At 46.9% G+C, this 17,280-nt stretch overlaps 2 protein-coding genes across 6 annotated transcripts; both read left to right on the forward strand.

Annotated features, from left to right (window-relative positions):
• Nucleotides 1-115: 115 nt before the first annotated feature.
• Nucleotides 116-4,861, forward strand: tmem167b (transmembrane protein 167B). The gene is made up of 3 exons (XM_034533237.1): nucleotides 116-242; nucleotides 3,148-3,279; nucleotides 3,679-4,861. Exons 1-3 carry the CDS (start codon nucleotides 233-235, stop codon nucleotides 3,759-3,761), a joined length of 225 nt encoding a protein of 74 aa, XP_034389128.1. The 5' UTR covers nucleotides 116-232; the 3' UTR covers nucleotides 3,762-4,861.
• A 1,231-nt stretch (nucleotides 4,862-6,092) lies between these two features.
• Nucleotides 6,093-16,761, forward strand: mapk14b (mitogen-activated protein kinase 14b). Of its 5 annotated transcripts, none has more exons than XR_004609509.1 (13): nucleotides 6,130-6,540; nucleotides 9,229-9,358; nucleotides 10,588-10,646; nucleotides 10,814-10,925; nucleotides 11,019-11,048; nucleotides 11,191-11,238; nucleotides 11,542-11,656; nucleotides 12,441-12,512; nucleotides 12,679-12,758; nucleotides 12,896-12,974; nucleotides 14,190-14,363; nucleotides 14,477-14,988; nucleotides 15,317-16,761. XR_004609509.1 is itself a non-coding variant. In XM_034533233.1 (12 exons), exons 1-12 carry the CDS (start codon nucleotides 6,425-6,427, stop codon nucleotides 14,542-14,544), a joined length of 1,083 nt encoding a protein of 360 aa, XP_034389124.1. In that variant the 5' UTR covers nucleotides 6,093-6,424; the 3' UTR covers nucleotides 14,545-16,761. The 5 variants fall into 5 exon arrangements, 2 of the variants coding, with proteins under 2 accessions (XP_034389124.1, XP_034389123.1); XR_004609507.1 differs by having other exon boundaries at nucleotides 6,301-6,540; nucleotides 14,432-14,988; XR_004609508.1 differs by having other exon boundaries at nucleotides 6,301-6,540; nucleotides 14,432-14,988; nucleotides 15,661-16,761.
• Nucleotides 16,762-17,280: the final 519 nt, after the last annotated feature.

Consider the following 17,280-nt stretch of genomic DNA (forward strand, 5'->3'; position numbering starts at 1 on the left):
TTTATAGGCTGCACACACGTGCGCTTTTGTATTGTTTATCATTGCGGGGCTGCTGTTACTCAAACCTCCCGGAAGGTGGCAGTAATGCTAGAGACATGAAACGGAAAAGGATCTGGTGGAGCTCTGAAACCGGAAATGACCGCCCGAGTCCACCGTCTCCACTTTCTATTCCATGGCTGGTTGCTGATTTAGGAAACAGGCTTTCCACGTCGTCTCAAAGCAAACTGCGAATATGACGAATGGTAAGTGTGTCGTGTTGTTCACCGAGAAGGGGACGTGTGGGTTCAGCCGGCGCGCGAGGACGCGACCTGGATCAGTGTGACGTGGCCTGTTGGCCTGTTGGCCTGCTAGCCTTGTAGCCTGTTTATCTGGTAGCCTGGTAGCCTGTCAGCCTGTCAGCCAGTTAGCCTGTCAGCCTGTTAGCCTGTTAGCCTGTTAGCCTGTCAGCCTGTTAGCCTGTCAGCCTGTTAGCCTGTCAGCCTGTTAGCCAGTTAGCCAGTTAGCCTGTCAGCCTGTTAGCCTGTCAGCCTGTCAGCCTGTTAGCCTGTCAGCCTGTTTGTCTGTTACTCTGTCAGCCTGTCAGTCTCTTAGCCTGTCAGCCTGTCAGTCTCTTAGCCTGTCAGCCTGTTCAGCCTGTTAGCCTGTTACTCTGTCAGCCTGTCAGCCTGTCAGCCTGGTAGCCTGGTAGCCTGTCAGCCTGTCAGCCTGTCAGTCTCGTAGCCTGTCAGCCTGTCAGCCTGTTCAGCCTGTCAGCCTGTTACTCTGTCAGCCTGTTAGCCTGTTACTCTGTCAGCCTGTCAGCCTGTCAGCCTGTTAGCCTGTTAGCCTGTTAGCCTCTTATTCTTCGGGGTAAACAACTGCAGATTTATCTGTGTTTTTCATTCTTTCTGCAAACCACTGTTGTCAAAACATTTATGAATGCAAGAAAATGCCTTCTTAAAATATGACTTCTTTCTTGTTGAAGATTGTAAAAGTTGCAGGACAGTCAACAACAACAACAAGTGTGTGTTTCTGTGTTATTGTGTGAATTAACTTCACACTGTCAGACGTAATGCAGCAGGAACAAACACAGATGGACTTTAGATGAATCAAAGATGGTTGTTTTACACACAACATCAACATCAGGGTTTTGTTTTGAGCTGAATACAACTTGCACTCAGCTACCTGACTGGGCCCTATTTCTCTACCTGGCTAACGTGGTTAGCGGGATCATTTTGCGGATGAGATTACACAAGTCAGGGTTTTCGGTTCCTTGAAAGTTTGGCAAAATCACCATAGCAACACATCCAACAATGTGAACCTGCTCCAGCGCAGGCTCATTCAGCCTAGCTGGATAGTCTGGCCATAAATATATATATGATATTAATGTTATGAACCCAAACACGAGGGTATTAGATGTTCTGACGTTTGTGGGATTTCCACAACAAGTATAAAGCAGAAATAGTGGTTATTTCTTCCATTGTGGATGGCGGAAGTTATAACTGTTTCCATGGAGATAAGCCACGCCCCCTCTCCAGCGAGAGTGAATTGAATGAATAAACCACAAATAGTCAGGCGAGTAAAATGACGCGAGTAAAGCGTTGTGAATATTCATGTGAACGCAGCATTACACTTAACTTGTCTGACGTGTTGCCATGCTTCTTGTCTAGCCCTCACAGCGGTGGCCATGTTAGATGTTCCATGATTATGGTCTGGAATTCCTCAAATACGTTCATGATCATCTCCTGCTCCTCAGCGGAGAAAAAAGAGGCTCTTTGAGTTTATTTGACTTTGTCCTGTTAGAAAATCATGTTTCAGTATCCTGATTACTGAAGTCTGGTTCAACTATCCTGATTACTGAAGTCTGGATCAACTATCCTGATTACTGAAGTCTGGTTCAACTATCCTGATTACTGAAGTCTGGTTCAACTATCCTGAGTACTGAAGTCTGGTTCAACTATCCTGATTACTGAAGTCTGGTTCAACTATCCTGATTACTGAAGTCTGGATCAACTATCCTGATTACTGAAGTCTGGATCAACTATCCTGATTACTGAAGTCTGGATCAACTATCCTGATTACTGAAGTCTGGTTCAACTATCCTGATTACTGAAGTCTGGTTCAACTATCCTGATTCCTGAAGTCTGGATCAACTATCCTGAGTACTGAAGTCTGGTTCAACTATCCTGAGTACTGAAGTCTGGATCAACTATCCTGATTACTGAAGTCTGGTTCAACTATCCTGATTACTGAAGTCTGGTTCAACTATCCTGATTACTGAAGTCTGGTTCAACTATCCTGATTACTGAAGTCTGGATCAACTATCCTGATTACTGAAGTCTGGTTCAACTATCCTGATTACTGAAGTCTGATTCAACTATCCTGATTACTGAAGTCTGGTTCAACTATCCTGATTACTGAAGTCTGGTTCAACTATCCTGATTACTGAAGTCTGGTTCAACTATCCTGATTACTGAAGTCTGGATCAACTATCCTGATTACTGAAGTCTGGATCAACTATCCTGATTACTGAAGTCTGGTTCAACTATCCTGAGTACTGAAGTCTGGATCAACTATCCTGATTACTAAAGTCTGGATCAACTATCCTGATTACTGAAGTCTGGTTCAACTATCCTGAGTACTGAAGTCTGGTTCAACTATCCTGATTACTGAAGTCTGGTTCAACTATCCTGAGTACTGAAGTCTGGATCAACTATCCTGATTACTGAAGTCTGGATCAACTATCCTGATTACTGAAGTCTGGTTCAACTATCCTGAGTACTGAAGTCTGGTTCAACTATCCTGATTACTGAAGTCTGGTTCAACTATCCTGAGTACTGAAGTCTGGTTCAACTATCCTGATTACTGAAGTCTGGTTCAACTATCCTGAGTACTGAAGTCTGGTTCAACTATCCTGAGTACTGAAGTCTGGATCAACTATCCTGATTACTAAAGTCTGGATCAACTATCCTGATTAACGAGAATTAACAAGATGGTTTGATCAGACTTTGAGAAACCGGGATGTCAATCATCGTGTTAATTTAAGCTGGCTAACAGGACATTTGATCGACTTAGTTGAGCCACGTACGAGAAACAGGGCCCAGGTGAGGCATCCTGTGATGTTGTTGTTGTTGTTATGATGATGATGATGATGATGATCTTCCTTAGTGTACTCCTTGGATGGCATCCTGGCTTTTGGGCTGCTGTTCGTCTGCACGTGTGCGTACCTCAAGAAGGTGCCTCGCCTCAACAGCTGGCTGCTGTCGGAGAAGAAGGGAGTGTGGGGCGTCTTCTACAAAGGTAGATGTTTCCAACACACCTGTAACTTCTACACAACAAGTCCCTGTGAGAACACCTGAGAACTCATCCTTTAACAAGGGGAATGGGGAAACATGTCAACAGTCTCTTTGACATCTTTCTGGGATACTGGAATCCTGTAATGGCCGACCCGTTGTTCATGTTGTTGGTTCCTCCTGCGCTCTCCAAGCTAAAAGAAGCAAGAAGCTCCAATGTTAGACAGGCAGATGTGTGTCGAGGTAAACGCATGTTAAAAACCCTGAGAGCTCCACGTCAGAACCATAACTCTGTCAGTGTTTCATTTAAAACATATAGCACGTAGTTTAGTCCACATGGTTTGCTTTATTCTTGCTCTTTGACCAGCGATGTTCTTCACTCGTTATCCTCCACCTCTCTTCTCAGCTGCGGTGATCGGGACGCGGCTGCACATCGCCGTGGCTGTTTCCTGCTTGCTCATGGCGTTCTACGTGGTCTTCTTCAAATGATAATCCGCCCGGGACCGGACCCTGGACCGGACTCTGGACCAATGAGAGCCCTCTGGCCCTGTGGAGCTATGAGAAGGACTAGCCGGCGATTGGGTCCAAAACTCCTCCCGTGATATTTTGTATGCTCTACAGACATTAAGGGCATCCAGAATCTTCTGGACGGTCGGGTCACATGGTATCATTCTGTTTTAGGGTAACACTGTTTTGTTGTCTCCATCCAAACCCCATACATATTTACATTGAAGGATGCAGAAGATGGAGGAGCAGTGTGTGCGTCATACCTGCACACAGCCTACAATGAGCCGGAATGTATATATTTGGACAAAGATGTGACCGGTAGAGATTTGCCAGGGTTCAGTGAAAATTCTGAACTCTGCATGCGCCCAGCTTTGCTGTTTCTTCTTCTTCTTCTTCTGTATCACCTCTAACGTCGAGGGTGTAGGGAAGCCAAACAAAGCTAATACATAGAGATGTTCCTGTGTACACTATATTTAACCTTTTCTCCACAGGGCCGTTTGGCATCCCTTAAAGGAGCTATTTGTCTGGGCCGGGATCGCCTGTGACATCACAAGCACGCACGGAGGTGGTAGGTGGCCTCGTGCACGTCATGAACGCTGCTCCCCGTGCACGCTCGTCCTGGCTAGTGCACGGTGCAGAGCAGAGGGTCGTGTCACAGACGGATTACAATACAAACAGGAAGTGGGACCAGTGTCTGTATTTATGAATGTGGGCTATAGCTCCTTTAAGCTTTGCTTTAGGTTTGAAATACACGTGTTTCACATGTGTATTTAGTATTTACTCTGACATCTAATACTATAACATGTTTTAAATGTCACACAAACATGAATTATGAGACATGCAGTAGTCAGAGTTCTACTGTAGAGCATAAAGAATAACTTGTGAAGATTGGATATCCATCCGACTTGCCTAAACATTTAAATAATGTAAAAGCAATGCCAAATAGTGATGGTGCTTCTTATTCCATCTTAATTACATAGTTATTTTGAGTTTAATTCTGCCACTTTATTTTAATTTTTGAAAGGAGTACATTGTTCTGAAAGGGGATGCAATGCAATTTTGAGTAAACATTATTCAGACAATTTCTGTGTTTGTGTTCTTTAAGCATTCTTTGCTCATTCAATGTATTGCACGAGTCCCTGAGGGCTTTATGTGTTATTGGTTATTGATTCACATTGGGCCCATTCTTCCTGTCATTAATGTCGTTCTTCAAGCATCTCTGTGCAGCGTTGACTTCATGTTAATCTGTTGTCTTGCTGTAATAAACCATCTCATCTTAGACATCTCTCTTTCTGCAGCAGAGAAACACCCACAGAACAAGGCTATATAGTATTTATTTATGATAATGTACCAAACACAGCATGCAAAAGTCAAAAATATGATTGTAGAAGCTCAAACCTTAACCGACTTTAAGGTTTGAGCCACTAGGTGGGAGAACACGTCCAGACGCGCACTCCGTGATGTGTATCCTTTACCTTTTATTCCGTGATAAAACATTACCGACTTGACACGAGCTCGGTCAAAACTACTGCGCTTCCCATCCATCAACACACCTGTTCCCATCACCTGGCACCTCCCGAAGTGAATGTGCCCCCCTGTGCTCAAACAAAGGAACTACATGTCCCCGTCCACCCATTGCTTCCCCCAAACAACAAACCCCATTTGGCCTCCAACAATGATTGTTGTCCCATGTGAGGCCATACAACGTTTTGCCATCTTTTTAAAAAAAAAAAGGTTATTCTTCTCGTGAACAGACAGTAAATTAAAGTCATTTTCTAACAAACCGTGAGTGAAGCCACCAGTATAAGTATGCAGTGTCTGCTCATCTCCCCCAATGAACCTCGGGGGTATGACAGCTGCATTTTATGAGCTTATTGTTTAACTTCCTGTACTCTGTACTCCACTGCTTTGAACTTTAAATGTCAGTGTATAGACACAATATAAACTAGAGCTCTAGTATCCCAGTAAGCACCTTACCAAAGCTATACTTAATCTATAATATGTACACCTGCGGCTATCACCTGTGTGTTATGATCCTTCATGCTTGATGTGGTTTTAGAGTCATACCTTGATTCAGCTATGTTTGGTGGTTACTACTGTCGTGCCATGTTTTATATTTATAGATGGTTTTATTTTGGTTTGAGACTTAGTTGTTGATCCGTATTTAAAACAATCATAATTATAAATTCTATATGATAATGCTGCAATGTTCAGTCATGATTACATGACGTCATTATATCTCAAATAAAACGGTGAGCGGGTCGGGGCATCCCCTGGTTTGCTCCTCGAGTCGACCCACTTCTCGCGAGAAAGAATCTTTGTTGACGGGAGCGTTCACTGAGGAAGGGACGTGCGCGGTCACGTTTCCGCGCGCGCCCTGTAAAGCGAGAGAGAGAACGTTCAGCCAGAGCTCGTGCAGGCTGCTTCCTGACCCGAGCGCGTTGTGGAGAGGAAGTCGGCTCCAAGCGCCCCGACGCACGCGAAGAGGAGGTTGCGGGGCTTTTAGTGCACAACTGCACCGAATCTGTGCGCAGGAGGTCGCGCGTGATCGGGGACCCCGGCTCAGCGGAGCAGCGGCACTGCGCGTCGTGCCGCACGCGGTGGAGAGCTCTCGGTCGGTCGCTGCGCGGCTTCAATCCGCAGGAATGTCGCAGGAGAGACCCACTTTCTACCGGCAGGAGCTCAACAAGACCGTGTGGGAGGTGCCGGAGCGGTACCAGAACCTGTCCCCGGTGGGCTCCGGGGCGTACGGATCCGTCTGGTAAGCAGTTGTTGCAGGACCGAGAGCACACGGCGCGGTTGCACAACCGACTCCCTCCACCCACAGAGGCCCGCCGGAGGGAGCTCCCCGCGGGCGGCTTGTCAACCTGTGAAGGGGAGCCGTGGGGAGGAGGGGGGGGGGGAGCCGTGGGGAGGAGGGGGGGGGGGGGGGGGGGGGGGGGTTGTTTACTTGGGCTGTTACGACCGAGGAGACTTCGTGCGCGCCTCGGGGTTGTTCGCGTTCCTTCGGCGGGTTTGTTGTGAGCACATTGTGTGTGCTCCCCAGACCGCTCCGGGATCAGCTCGCACCAGACCCCCAGCGGTCCACATGCAGACCCTCTCCTGTGAGGGGTCACAGCCCGACGGGCGCCTCCACCACACGAGCACGGCGGTCCTGCACGCGCAACCTGCCGCCTCACACATCCGCACATCGCATGCATTATGCATTTTCTAGTTGGATGCAGCCTGCAGAGTACCAGAAGGTCACGTGGTTTTCAGAAAGTAGGCCCCCTCGTGCACAGTGAGAGCTTTCTACAGGAGCCTTTCCACGATGACTCTAGAATGATGTCATCCTCTTCCCGCTGTGGTCCACCCATGACTCAGTCACGAGGTTAGGCCGTGACGTCATTTACTCATTATAAAGTCATGGATGAGGTCGGACTGTCATTTTAACTTCCACATCTTCAGCTGTTGAAGGGATCATGTGCATTTATTAGTTATTAGTGCTGGTTGAAGGGATGGTTTGAACATGTGTAGTATTATTTATCACATATGTACATATATGTCTATATTCTCACACTCGTAGAGATCAAACCTGAATGCCCTGAGGTCAGACCCTCTGACTACTAGTTGTTACTAGTCCTTCATATCTTTGTCATAAGTTCTAATTGTAGTTTGATTGTTTTTCTTTCTTTTTTGAGAATATTTTAAATGGAATATTATTAGAACAATTAAAGGAAAAACATCCGTGAATGTTCATTTGAAGCTGACCATGGGGTCCACTGAAGCAGGCCATGGGGTCCACTGAAGCAGGCCATGGGGTCCACTGAAGCAGGCCATGGGGTCCACTGAAGCAGGCCATGGGGTCCACTGAAGCAGGCCATGGGGTCCACTGAACCCTTGAATGGGTCTTAACCTCCAGTATGGCGTCTTTCAGCTGGACCGGTCTTTGCTGCCATGTTCCTCCAGGATTCTTCCCAGCTTTAACTCATTGAAAGCGTGGGGTTGTAAATGATGATCTGATCTGACCTTTGTTCTGCTTGCTGAGCGTCAGATTGCATATACAATCATTACAACATGCACGCTCACGGGACATGTATGCATATACAATCATTACAACATGCACGCTCACGGGACATGTATGCATATACAATCATTACAACATGCACGCTCACGGGACATGTATGCATATACAATCATTACAACATGCACGCTCACGGGACATGTATGCATATACAATTAATTGCTAACCGTTAGCTCAGTGCAGGGTAATGAACCATGGACAACAATACAATATTTTTGGGTTTTGATGATGTCATAACTGTCACGTCCATGAACAAAGGCTTATTACACTGGTGCCATATTACGATATCCAGAAGCTAAGCTTGTGTTTGGTCTGGTGTCACGAAGCCATGGGACATCGATGTGTTGCTCAGCCCAGTGATGAAGCCGGCGGTGCAACCCGTGGTGCGTTTGTGGCACACGCGTGGCTGAACAAACTTTAAAACAGCAATTTAAATGATGAATCACTGAATGCTTCTGTGATGTCACGAGTAGAAGAAGAGTTATGGATCACAACATCTCGGCATGCAGACGGCTGCTGAGATGCAAAAAGAGACACGCTTATTATCAAGTATCGTTCATCAGTCGCACTGTTTGCAGAGCAAATTAAGTTAAAGCTGTAAATACTGACGTTATTGCTCCTGCTGTGTAAACACCGTTATCGTGCTCTCACCAAGGTCATCATGGCTCTTCTAAAAGGAGCCAGATTAATAAATCATAATGCTTGCCATGTGTACATTGATAAAAGGTGCGTATTGAAACCCAGTTTACAGCACAGAGTGGAACAGGTGATGTCCAGCTCACTGGTGAAGATGAAGGTGCATCTTCATCGTGAGATCCGATGGCGCGTCTTTTTTATTAATCTTACGGTTCATCATTAATTTGTGCGCGGATGTTTTGGGTATATTTTCTCCCCGTAGTGCTGGTTTTAAACGTGTGATGTACATGCTTCTGATATGATGATGATGATGATGATGATGATCATGTGTTAAAGTCCAAATGCTCATCATATAACGTATAAGATCCTGGATGAAAGGCAGCGCATGTCTTCCTGTAACACGACGTGTCGTAACACGACACAACACGACGTCCCACAACACGTTTCCTGTAACACGACATGAAGCCACATGTCGAGACTCTGATTGTATTCATAAACGAATGCAGTGGTTAATGTAATGAAGACATCATCGTGTGTGTGTTATGTGGTGAAAGCCTCCACACGTCCTGACATTCCCCACAGCCACTGAAGTACACACGTGCCAGCCCACGTTTTTATGGTCATCTCTTATTGCACTTCCATTTATTGCAGACTAATTGGACGCTGTATGCTTAGACCATTTTGTGTGCGTGTGTGTGTGTGTGTTGGTCTACTCTGTTTACTAAGTACAGGTTTCACCTCCTCCTCTAGCTCGGTGTATGACGTGAAGACGGGCCTGAAGATAGCGGTGAAGAAGTTGTCCAGACCGTTCCAGTCCATCATCCACGCCAAGAGAACCTACCGAGAGCTGCGACTGCTCAAACACATGAAGCACGAGAACGTAAGGCGTGTGCGTGTGTGTGTGTGTGTGTGTGTGTGCGTGTGCGTGTGCGTAACGCTTGAGCTCTCTTGTGAAGCAGTTTGGGAAATGGTGTCTCACTGGTACTACTGGTAACATATCCCCTTCATCTCCATGGGTTTATTGGGATTATGTCTCGCTGTGTTATTGAAGAGGTCACATTGAGATCATTAAGGCGCGCGTTGCATCATAAAGATTGTTGCATTAAATCATCAAAGAGGGATTCTGTGCTGGGCTCTGTTGCCAGGAGACTCCCTGGGTTTTGAGTTTGGAAACCCTGTGCGGACCAATCAGCTGATGGCTGTGGCTCTACCAATCAGCTGTAGCTGTGAGCCCTGTGTGGGCGGACTGCTCCTGTGCTATTACAGTACCTCTCCTCCTCAGTCTCCCTCCAGAGGGCTCTGCCAGTGTGCATAGACATGTACTGTACACACACACACACACACACACACACACACGATGATCCTCTAGTATGCATCCTGTCTTTGTCCTCTTTCTCTCTTCTGCTCAGTTCAAACTGAAAAACAAGTGTGTTTTTGTGCTCGTAATCATCTGGCGCTATCAGACGTGGTCACATGATGTCATGTCGTCACAGACGTGGTCACATGATGTCATGTCGTCACAGACGTGGTCACATGATGTCATGTCGTCACAGACGTGGTCACATGATGTCATGTCGTCACAGACGTGGTCACATGATGTCATGTCGTCACAGACGTGGTCACATGATGTCATGTCGTCACAGACGTGGTCACATGATGTCATGTCGTCACAGACGTGGTCACATGATGTCATGTCGTCACAGACGTGGTCACATGATGTCATGTCGTCACAGACGTGGTCACATGATGTCATGTCGTCACAGACGTGGTCACATGATGTCATGTCGTCACAGACGTGGTCACATGATGTCATGTCGTCACAGACGTGGTCACATGATGTCATGTCGTCACAGACGTGGTTATCTGGAGTCCAAAGCAGTCATCACATTGATAAATTAATACAAATTAATTGGCTTTGTTTGAAGAAGCAGTTAAATGTAGTCCAATATGACACACATTTATTTATTTATATATATATATATATACTATATATATATATATATATATATATATATATGTATATATATGTATATATATATATATATATATATATATATATATATAAATAATGAATCTGTTTTCTGACCTTTGACCTCTGTCTGCCTGCAGGTGATCGGCCTGTTGGATGTGTTCACACCAGCAACGAGTCTGGAGGAGTTCAATGACGTGTAAGTGTGTCTTCAGTTCTCCTCATTCACACACACAGCTGTTACCATGGAGACTAGCTGAGATGTGCACCTTTTGTGTGTGTAATATGGACATGTTAGTAGAATGATGAACTATAATGATGATCACTGAAGACCAGGACCACCTGTCATGGCCGTGTGGTCCACAGGTACCTGGTGACCCACCTCATGGGGGCAGACCTCAACAACATCGTGAAGTGCCAAAAGCTGACGGATGACCACGTCCAGTTCCTCATCTACCAGATCCTCCGAGGCCTGAAGGTCTGTGTGGACAATGACGCAGCTCATTGTAGATCCTGTTGTCACATTGTGGAACATCTCACATCAGTTGAACCTCTTCTTTCTTCCCCACAGTACATCCACTCTGCAGACATCATCCACCGAGTGAGTTGATCCTCTAATGCGTCCTGATCAAACAATGAGGCCCACATCAGCTGCACGGTGCTTAGTCCACAGGACCAGGACCCTCCTCCAGTTCTTCTGGTTCCAGTCTTGACTTTTTCTTTGTGTCCCTGTTTTTCTTCAGGACTTGAAGCCCAGTAACCTGGCCGTGAACGAAGACTGTGAGCTCAAGGTGTGTGTGTGTGTGTGTGTGTGTGTGTGTGTGTGTGTGTGTGTGTGTGTGTGTGTGTGTGTGTGTGTGTGTGTGTGTGTGTGTGTGTGTGTGTGTGTGTGTGTGTGTGTGTGTGTGTGTGTGTGTGTGTGTGTGTGTGTGTGTGTGTGTGTGTGTGTGTGTGTGTGTGTGTGTGTGTGTGTGTGTGTGTGTGTGTGTGTGTGTGTGTGTGTGTGTGTGTGTGTGTGTGTGTGTGTGTGTGTGTGTGTGTGTGTGTGTGTGTGTGTGTGTGTGTGTGTTCATGAAATCCCTGTGACTCCTCAGATCCTGGACTTCGGGCTGGCGCGGCACACGGATGACGAGATGACGGGCTACGTGGCCACGCGGTGGTACCGCGCCCCGGAGATCATGCTCAACTGGATGCACTACAACATGACAGGTGCAGACCGCCACTTCCTGTTGGATGTGCAATGAGACAAGGAAACGCTTCCTGTCATTCCATTAGACCAAAAGATATTCTATAAATAGATGCAGCTCTGTTCCTCTGTAGCGTCACCTGGGCAGCGTTATTACGTAAGACTTGATCGGGCCAGGCTTCAATGTTCTGGTGACATCAGCGTGACGTTCAGGGGCGACGCGGCAAAGCAGCCGCTCGGCTTTGTGCCGTTGCTATAAAGGTTCACAGATATGAAAATAAAGTGCTAGGGTTCCTGTTTTAGAATATAATATTATAACGGCTTTAGTTTTATGTTGAGCAAATTCAAATGAAACATTTTTTACTTCAACTTTTTAGAGGTTTCACAGCAGAAAAAATTATATGTAACAAAACCAGATATAGAATCTTAACAACGACAACACTACGCCAGGAATATCATAGATGAATGGAGTATATAATACATGAATGGAGTATATCATAGATGAATGGAGTATATAATACATGAATGGAGTATATCATAGATGAATGGAGTATATAATAGATGAATGGAGTATATCATAGATGAATGGAGTATATAATAGATGAATGGAGTATATAATACATGAATGGAGTATATCATAGATGAATGGAGTATATAATAGATGAATGGAGTATATAATATCTTAAGATGAGTGAAAGGCCCTCGTGGTGGTTGTGACATCGCTGTATGAGCTCTGCTGCTTTAGGAGATGAAAGTCACTGATGTCTCTTCCTGTCATGTGACATGTCATGTGATGTCACGTGACAGTGGACATCTGGTCGGTGGGCTGCATCATGGCGGAACTACTGACTGGACAGACGCTCTTCCCGGGCACAGACCGTATCCTTCAGGTCGTAGATGGGTCATAATAATAACAACAACAACAACACTTTGTATACTGTGTATTTCCTCTGGTAACACCACAGCGGTTCAAACACACACACTGTGTGTGTGTGTGTGTGTGTGTGTGTTCATGTCATAATGCCCCTTGACTCAGAAGCCGTAGATATAAACCAGCTGCAGCAGATAATGCGCCTGACGGGGACGCCCCCCTCCTCCCTGATCAGCAGGATGCCCAGCCATGAGGTGAGACAAGTGGTCTGTGGAGGGATTTATTGATCTGGAGCATCTTTAATAACGGGGTTATGACCTCTGGAGGAGGGAAAGAGAATAATGTGTATTTTTGCTGTAGCGTGACGGAGTGTGTTCATGGTTCCTCACAGGCGAGGAACTACATCAACTCCCTGCCCCAGATGCCCAAGAGGAACTTTGCTGATGTGTTTATTGGGGCCAACCCTCTCGGTGAGTTCCCTCCCACCATCTGGCTCAGGGGCTCCCTCTAGTGGCCTCACAAAGTCCTGCTGCTGGAGGACTCCTGGCTCAGGGGCTCCCTCTAGTGGCCTCACAAAGTCCTGCTGCTGGAGGACTCCTGGCTCAGGGGCTGCCTCTAGTGGCCTCACAAAGTCCTGCTGCTGGAGGACTCCTGGCTCAGGGGCTCCCTCTAGTGGCCTCACAAAGGCCTGGTCCTGGAGGACTCCTGGCTCAGGGGCTCCCTCTAGTGGCCTCACAAAGTCCTGCTCCTGGAGGACTCCTGGCTCAGGGGCTCCCTCTAGTGGCCTCACAAAGTCCTGCTCCTGGAGGACTCCTGGCTCAGGGGCTCCCTCTAGTGGCCTCACAAAGTCCTGCTCCTGGAGGACTCCTGGCTCAGGGGCTCCCTCTAGTGGCCTCACAAAGTCCTGCTCCTGGAGGACTCCTGGCTCAGGGGCTCCCTCTAGTGGCCTCACAAAGTCCTGCTGCTGGAGGACTCCTGGCTCAGGGGCTGCCTCTAGTGGCCTCACAAAGTCCTGCTGCTGGAGGACTCCTGGCTCAGGGGCTCCCTCTAGTGGCCTCACAAAGGCCTGGTCCTGGAGGACTCCTGGCTCAGGGGCTCCCTCTAGTGGCCTCACAAAGTCCTGCTCCTGGAGGACTCCTGGCTCAGGGGCTCCCTCTAGTGGCCTCACAAAGTCCTGCTCCTGGAGGACTCCTGGCTCAGGGGCTCCCTCTAGTGGCCTCACAAAGTCCTGCTCCTGGAGGACTCCTGGCTCAGGGGCTCCCTCTAGTGGCCTCACAAAGTCCTGCTCCTGGAGGACTCCTGGCTCAGGGGCTCCCTCTAGTGGCCTCACAAAGTCCTGCTCCTGGAGGACTCCTGGCTCAGGGGCTCCCTCTAGTGGCCTCACAAAGTCCTGCTCCTGGAGGACTCCTGGCTCAGGGGCTCCCTCTAGTGGCCTCACAAAGGCCTGGTCCTGGAGGACTCCTGGCTCAGGGGCTCCCTCTAGTGGCCTCACAAAGTCCTGCTCCTGGAGGACTCCTGGCTCAGGGGCTCCCTCTAGTGGCCTCACAAAGGCCTGGTCCTGGAGGACTCCTGGCTCAGGGGCTCCCTCTAGTGGCCTCACAAAGGCACAGCAACGTGATCACGGTTTGACCTCCAGTAATTATGACATCAGATGCCTCGTGCTCACCACTGGTCTCCTGTTCCAGCGGTGGACCTGCTGGAGAAGATGCTGGTGCTGGACACAGACAAGCGGATCACGGCGTCGGAGGCTCTGGCCCACCCGTACTTCGCCCAGTACCACGACCCGGACGACGAGCCCGAGGCGGAGCCCTACGACCAGAGCTTCGAGAGCCGTGAGCTGGAGATCGAGGAATGGAAGAGTAAGTGGGCACGTTGTGGACCCTGTTGACCTACGAGGAGGTTCTCATCATGAGTTCTTGTTCTTCAGGGTTGACCTACGAGGAGGTTCTCATCATGAGTTCTTGTTCTTCAGGGTTGACCTACGAGGAGGTTCTCAGCTTTGAGGCGCCGTCCTTCGATGGAGATGAGATGGAATCCTGAAGAGGACGAGGCAGCTTCCAAGAAACTTCAAGGACTATCAGTCTCTTGTGACTATCCACCACTTTCCTCTCACTCACTCACACACACACACACTCTCTCACACACACACACACTCACACACACACACACACACTCTTACACACACACACACACACACTCACACACACATTCAAGTGCCTGCCGTCATTCATCTCCTGGACGTCGTTTTATGGGATAAGACTTGACTTCCTGTTCCTCCTCGTTGCTCTTTGTTCTGCATTCAGACTTTAAATCATATTTTCAGTATTTACCTCAAACGGTTATTGTTTGTTTGTTTGTTTGTTTGTTTGTTTGTTTGTCCCCTCTTTTATTCAGAAAACTAGAAGCTTGTCGGCATCTTGGAGGAACGTAACTCCTCAATACGTGTTTTCTAGAAACCACTCGGCAGTCATTACTCATACTGAGGTGCGTATCTCTCCTCCTCACATTGGAATAAAATGTTGTTTACATCGTTGCATCGTGTAAACATGACAACCAGTATTTGTACATAACTACTTCAGTCAGAACAGCGTATTTGTGTACTCGTCATAACTCCTGAGGCACGTCTCAGCCGACCCCTTTGACAGAGTTTAGACCAGAATGGTGTATGAACAGATCCAGTATGAGGATCTGAAGAGTCTGGATCAGACTTCTGTCTCCAAGTGTTCTGATCCAGATCCAGAGGTTGATCTGGATCTGGATCAGACTTCTCCATATCCAGTCTTCTTCCACCACTCGTGTCCTGTTGTTGCAGCAGCAGGTGACCGTCGCCATGCCGACCTCCACCTGCAGGATGAAGCCACCTTTATTAGAATGTTCTTCGCACCACGACTGACTGTACTTTTATCATCGTTTATAGAACCCTGAATGTCGGGGTCTGCCCTATATTTATGACCTTTTATGTTGTTTGTATATCGCTGTAAAAGAATATGATTAGAATTCAAGGTTCTTTTTATTATTTATGGAAAGCTTATTGTATCAGAAACCAGATGTATTGTCAATAATCTCCGTTTATCGGCGCCGACCATATTGATAACATATAGTTCTGAATCAGTTTGATCAGCTGCTCATTCTGGTTTGTTTTCTTCTTCTAAGCAGTTAAACATTTATGTAAGTTATTACTCCAAAAGAAATCACTTAACCGCCATCAGTCCACTGAGCAGAAGGCTCCTCCCCCTGGAGTGGACTGCAGACCTTTATTGAGGCTCCTCCCCCTGGAGTGGACTGCATACCTTTATTGAGGCTCCTCCCCCTGGAGTGGACTGCAGACCTTTATTGAAGCTCCTCCCCCTGGAGTGGACTGCAGACCTTTATTGAAGCTCCTCCCCCTGGAGTGGACTGCATACCTTTATTGAGGCTCCTCCCCCTGGAGTGGACTGCAGACCTTTATTGAAGCTCCTCCCCCTGGAGTGGACTGCAGACCTTTATTGAAGCTCCTCCCCCTGGAGTGGACTGCAGACCTTTATTGAAGCTCCTCCCCCTGGAGTGGACTGCAGACCTTTATTGAAGCTCCTCCCCCTGGAGTGGACTGCAGACCCTAATTGAGGCTCCTCTCCCTGGAGTGGACTGCAGACCCTAATTGAGGCTCCTCCCCCTGGAGTGGACTACAGACCCTAATTGAGGCTCCTCCCCCTGGAGTGGACTACAGACCCTTATTGAGGCTCCTCCCCCTGGAGTGGACTGCAGACCCTAATTGAGGCTCCTCCCCCTGGAGTGGACTACAGACCCTTATTGAGGCTCCTCCCCCTGGAGTGGACTGCAGACCTTTATTGATGAATGTTTTCCACGTTCACTCTTTTATGACATCATGCACACAAACATCCGCATCTTCTCTATTTCATTTGCAACCTCCGGTTTTCATATTGTGCGTTTTCTAATGTATTATTTTATTCTTTGTGTTAAATCAAGTTTTGATATTATTCTGTGATTTTTGTAATATTGAGTAATGCTAGAAATATATTTGCTGTTCATTTTAATATTTTCGCGGGGCACATGTTTACTCACTGGATGCTGAAGCTCTTTGTACTTTTAAAACAAGGATATTCATCTTTTTACATATCCAAATGTTGGCAGTTAATTTGGTGATTGGTTTATGCTTTTCTCTGAGACGTGTTCACATGTTTTTACATTTTCAGATGTATCAAGACAGCACCTGTAAATACCACCTGAGACAATAAAGGCTCTTATTTTTCAAACCTGTTCAGTGTGTTGTGAGTTTGAACCGACGTGGAGGAGAAATAAAGAGCCGATAATCTAAATTATACTTTCAGTGACAATATAGAGTACGGGTTCTTCCATTGCACACAGGAAACCAAAGTTCATAATATTAATATCACAAGTAGCTGGTTGGGTGAATAACTGCAGACCTACACAACTAGATGCTCTTCAGGAGGATGCGTCATGCTTTTATTATGGAAAGTTGATTACAAATGCCATTACATGTTCATCTACTTTGTAATATGGTCATCTTTAAAAGGGTTCTTCTCAGCCATGACTAACAAGCCCCAATGTGACAGCTGCATTTGATTGATTGCTAATTTAAAATTATTATTCAAAACAGATCACTAATACCAAATGCATGTGGATCTCTCCCTCATACTCACTTATCTCATTTAAATCCAGATTGAAGACGTCTCTGTTTGCTGAACTAGATTCAATGATATTCATATTTGTTGCCATTTAACGTATTTGATTTCTTAAACCGCACTGCAACTCTTA

The sequence above is a fragment of the Cyclopterus lumpus genome, chromosome 5 (assembly GCF_009769545.1).
Source record: "Cyclopterus lumpus isolate fCycLum1 chromosome 5, fCycLum1.pri, whole genome shotgun sequence".
In the NCBI taxonomy this organism is placed as follows: Eukaryota; Metazoa; Chordata; class Actinopteri; order Perciformes; family Cyclopteridae; genus Cyclopterus; species Cyclopterus lumpus.

Excerpts from the sequence above, each read along its gene's own strand:
- tmem167b (XM_034533237.1), top strand. Across the intron at positions 3,280-3,678 it reads GTGGGGCGTCTTCTACAAAG|CTGCGGTGATCGGGACGCGG; the intron begins GTAGATGTTTCC and ends CTCTCTTCTCAG.
- mapk14b (XM_034533232.1), top strand. The coding sequence starts at position 6,425 with ATGTCGCAGGAGAGACCCACTTTCTACCGGCAGGAGCTCAACAAGACC. Across the intron at positions 10,647-10,813 it reads CTGGAGGAGTTCAATGACGT|GTACCTGGTGACCCACCTCA; the intron begins GTAAGTGTGTCT and ends TGTGGTCCACAG. Across the intron at positions 12,975-14,189 it reads TATTGGGGCCAACCCTCTCG|CGGTGGACCTGCTGGAGAAG; the intron begins GTGAGTTCCCTC and ends CTCCTGTTCCAG.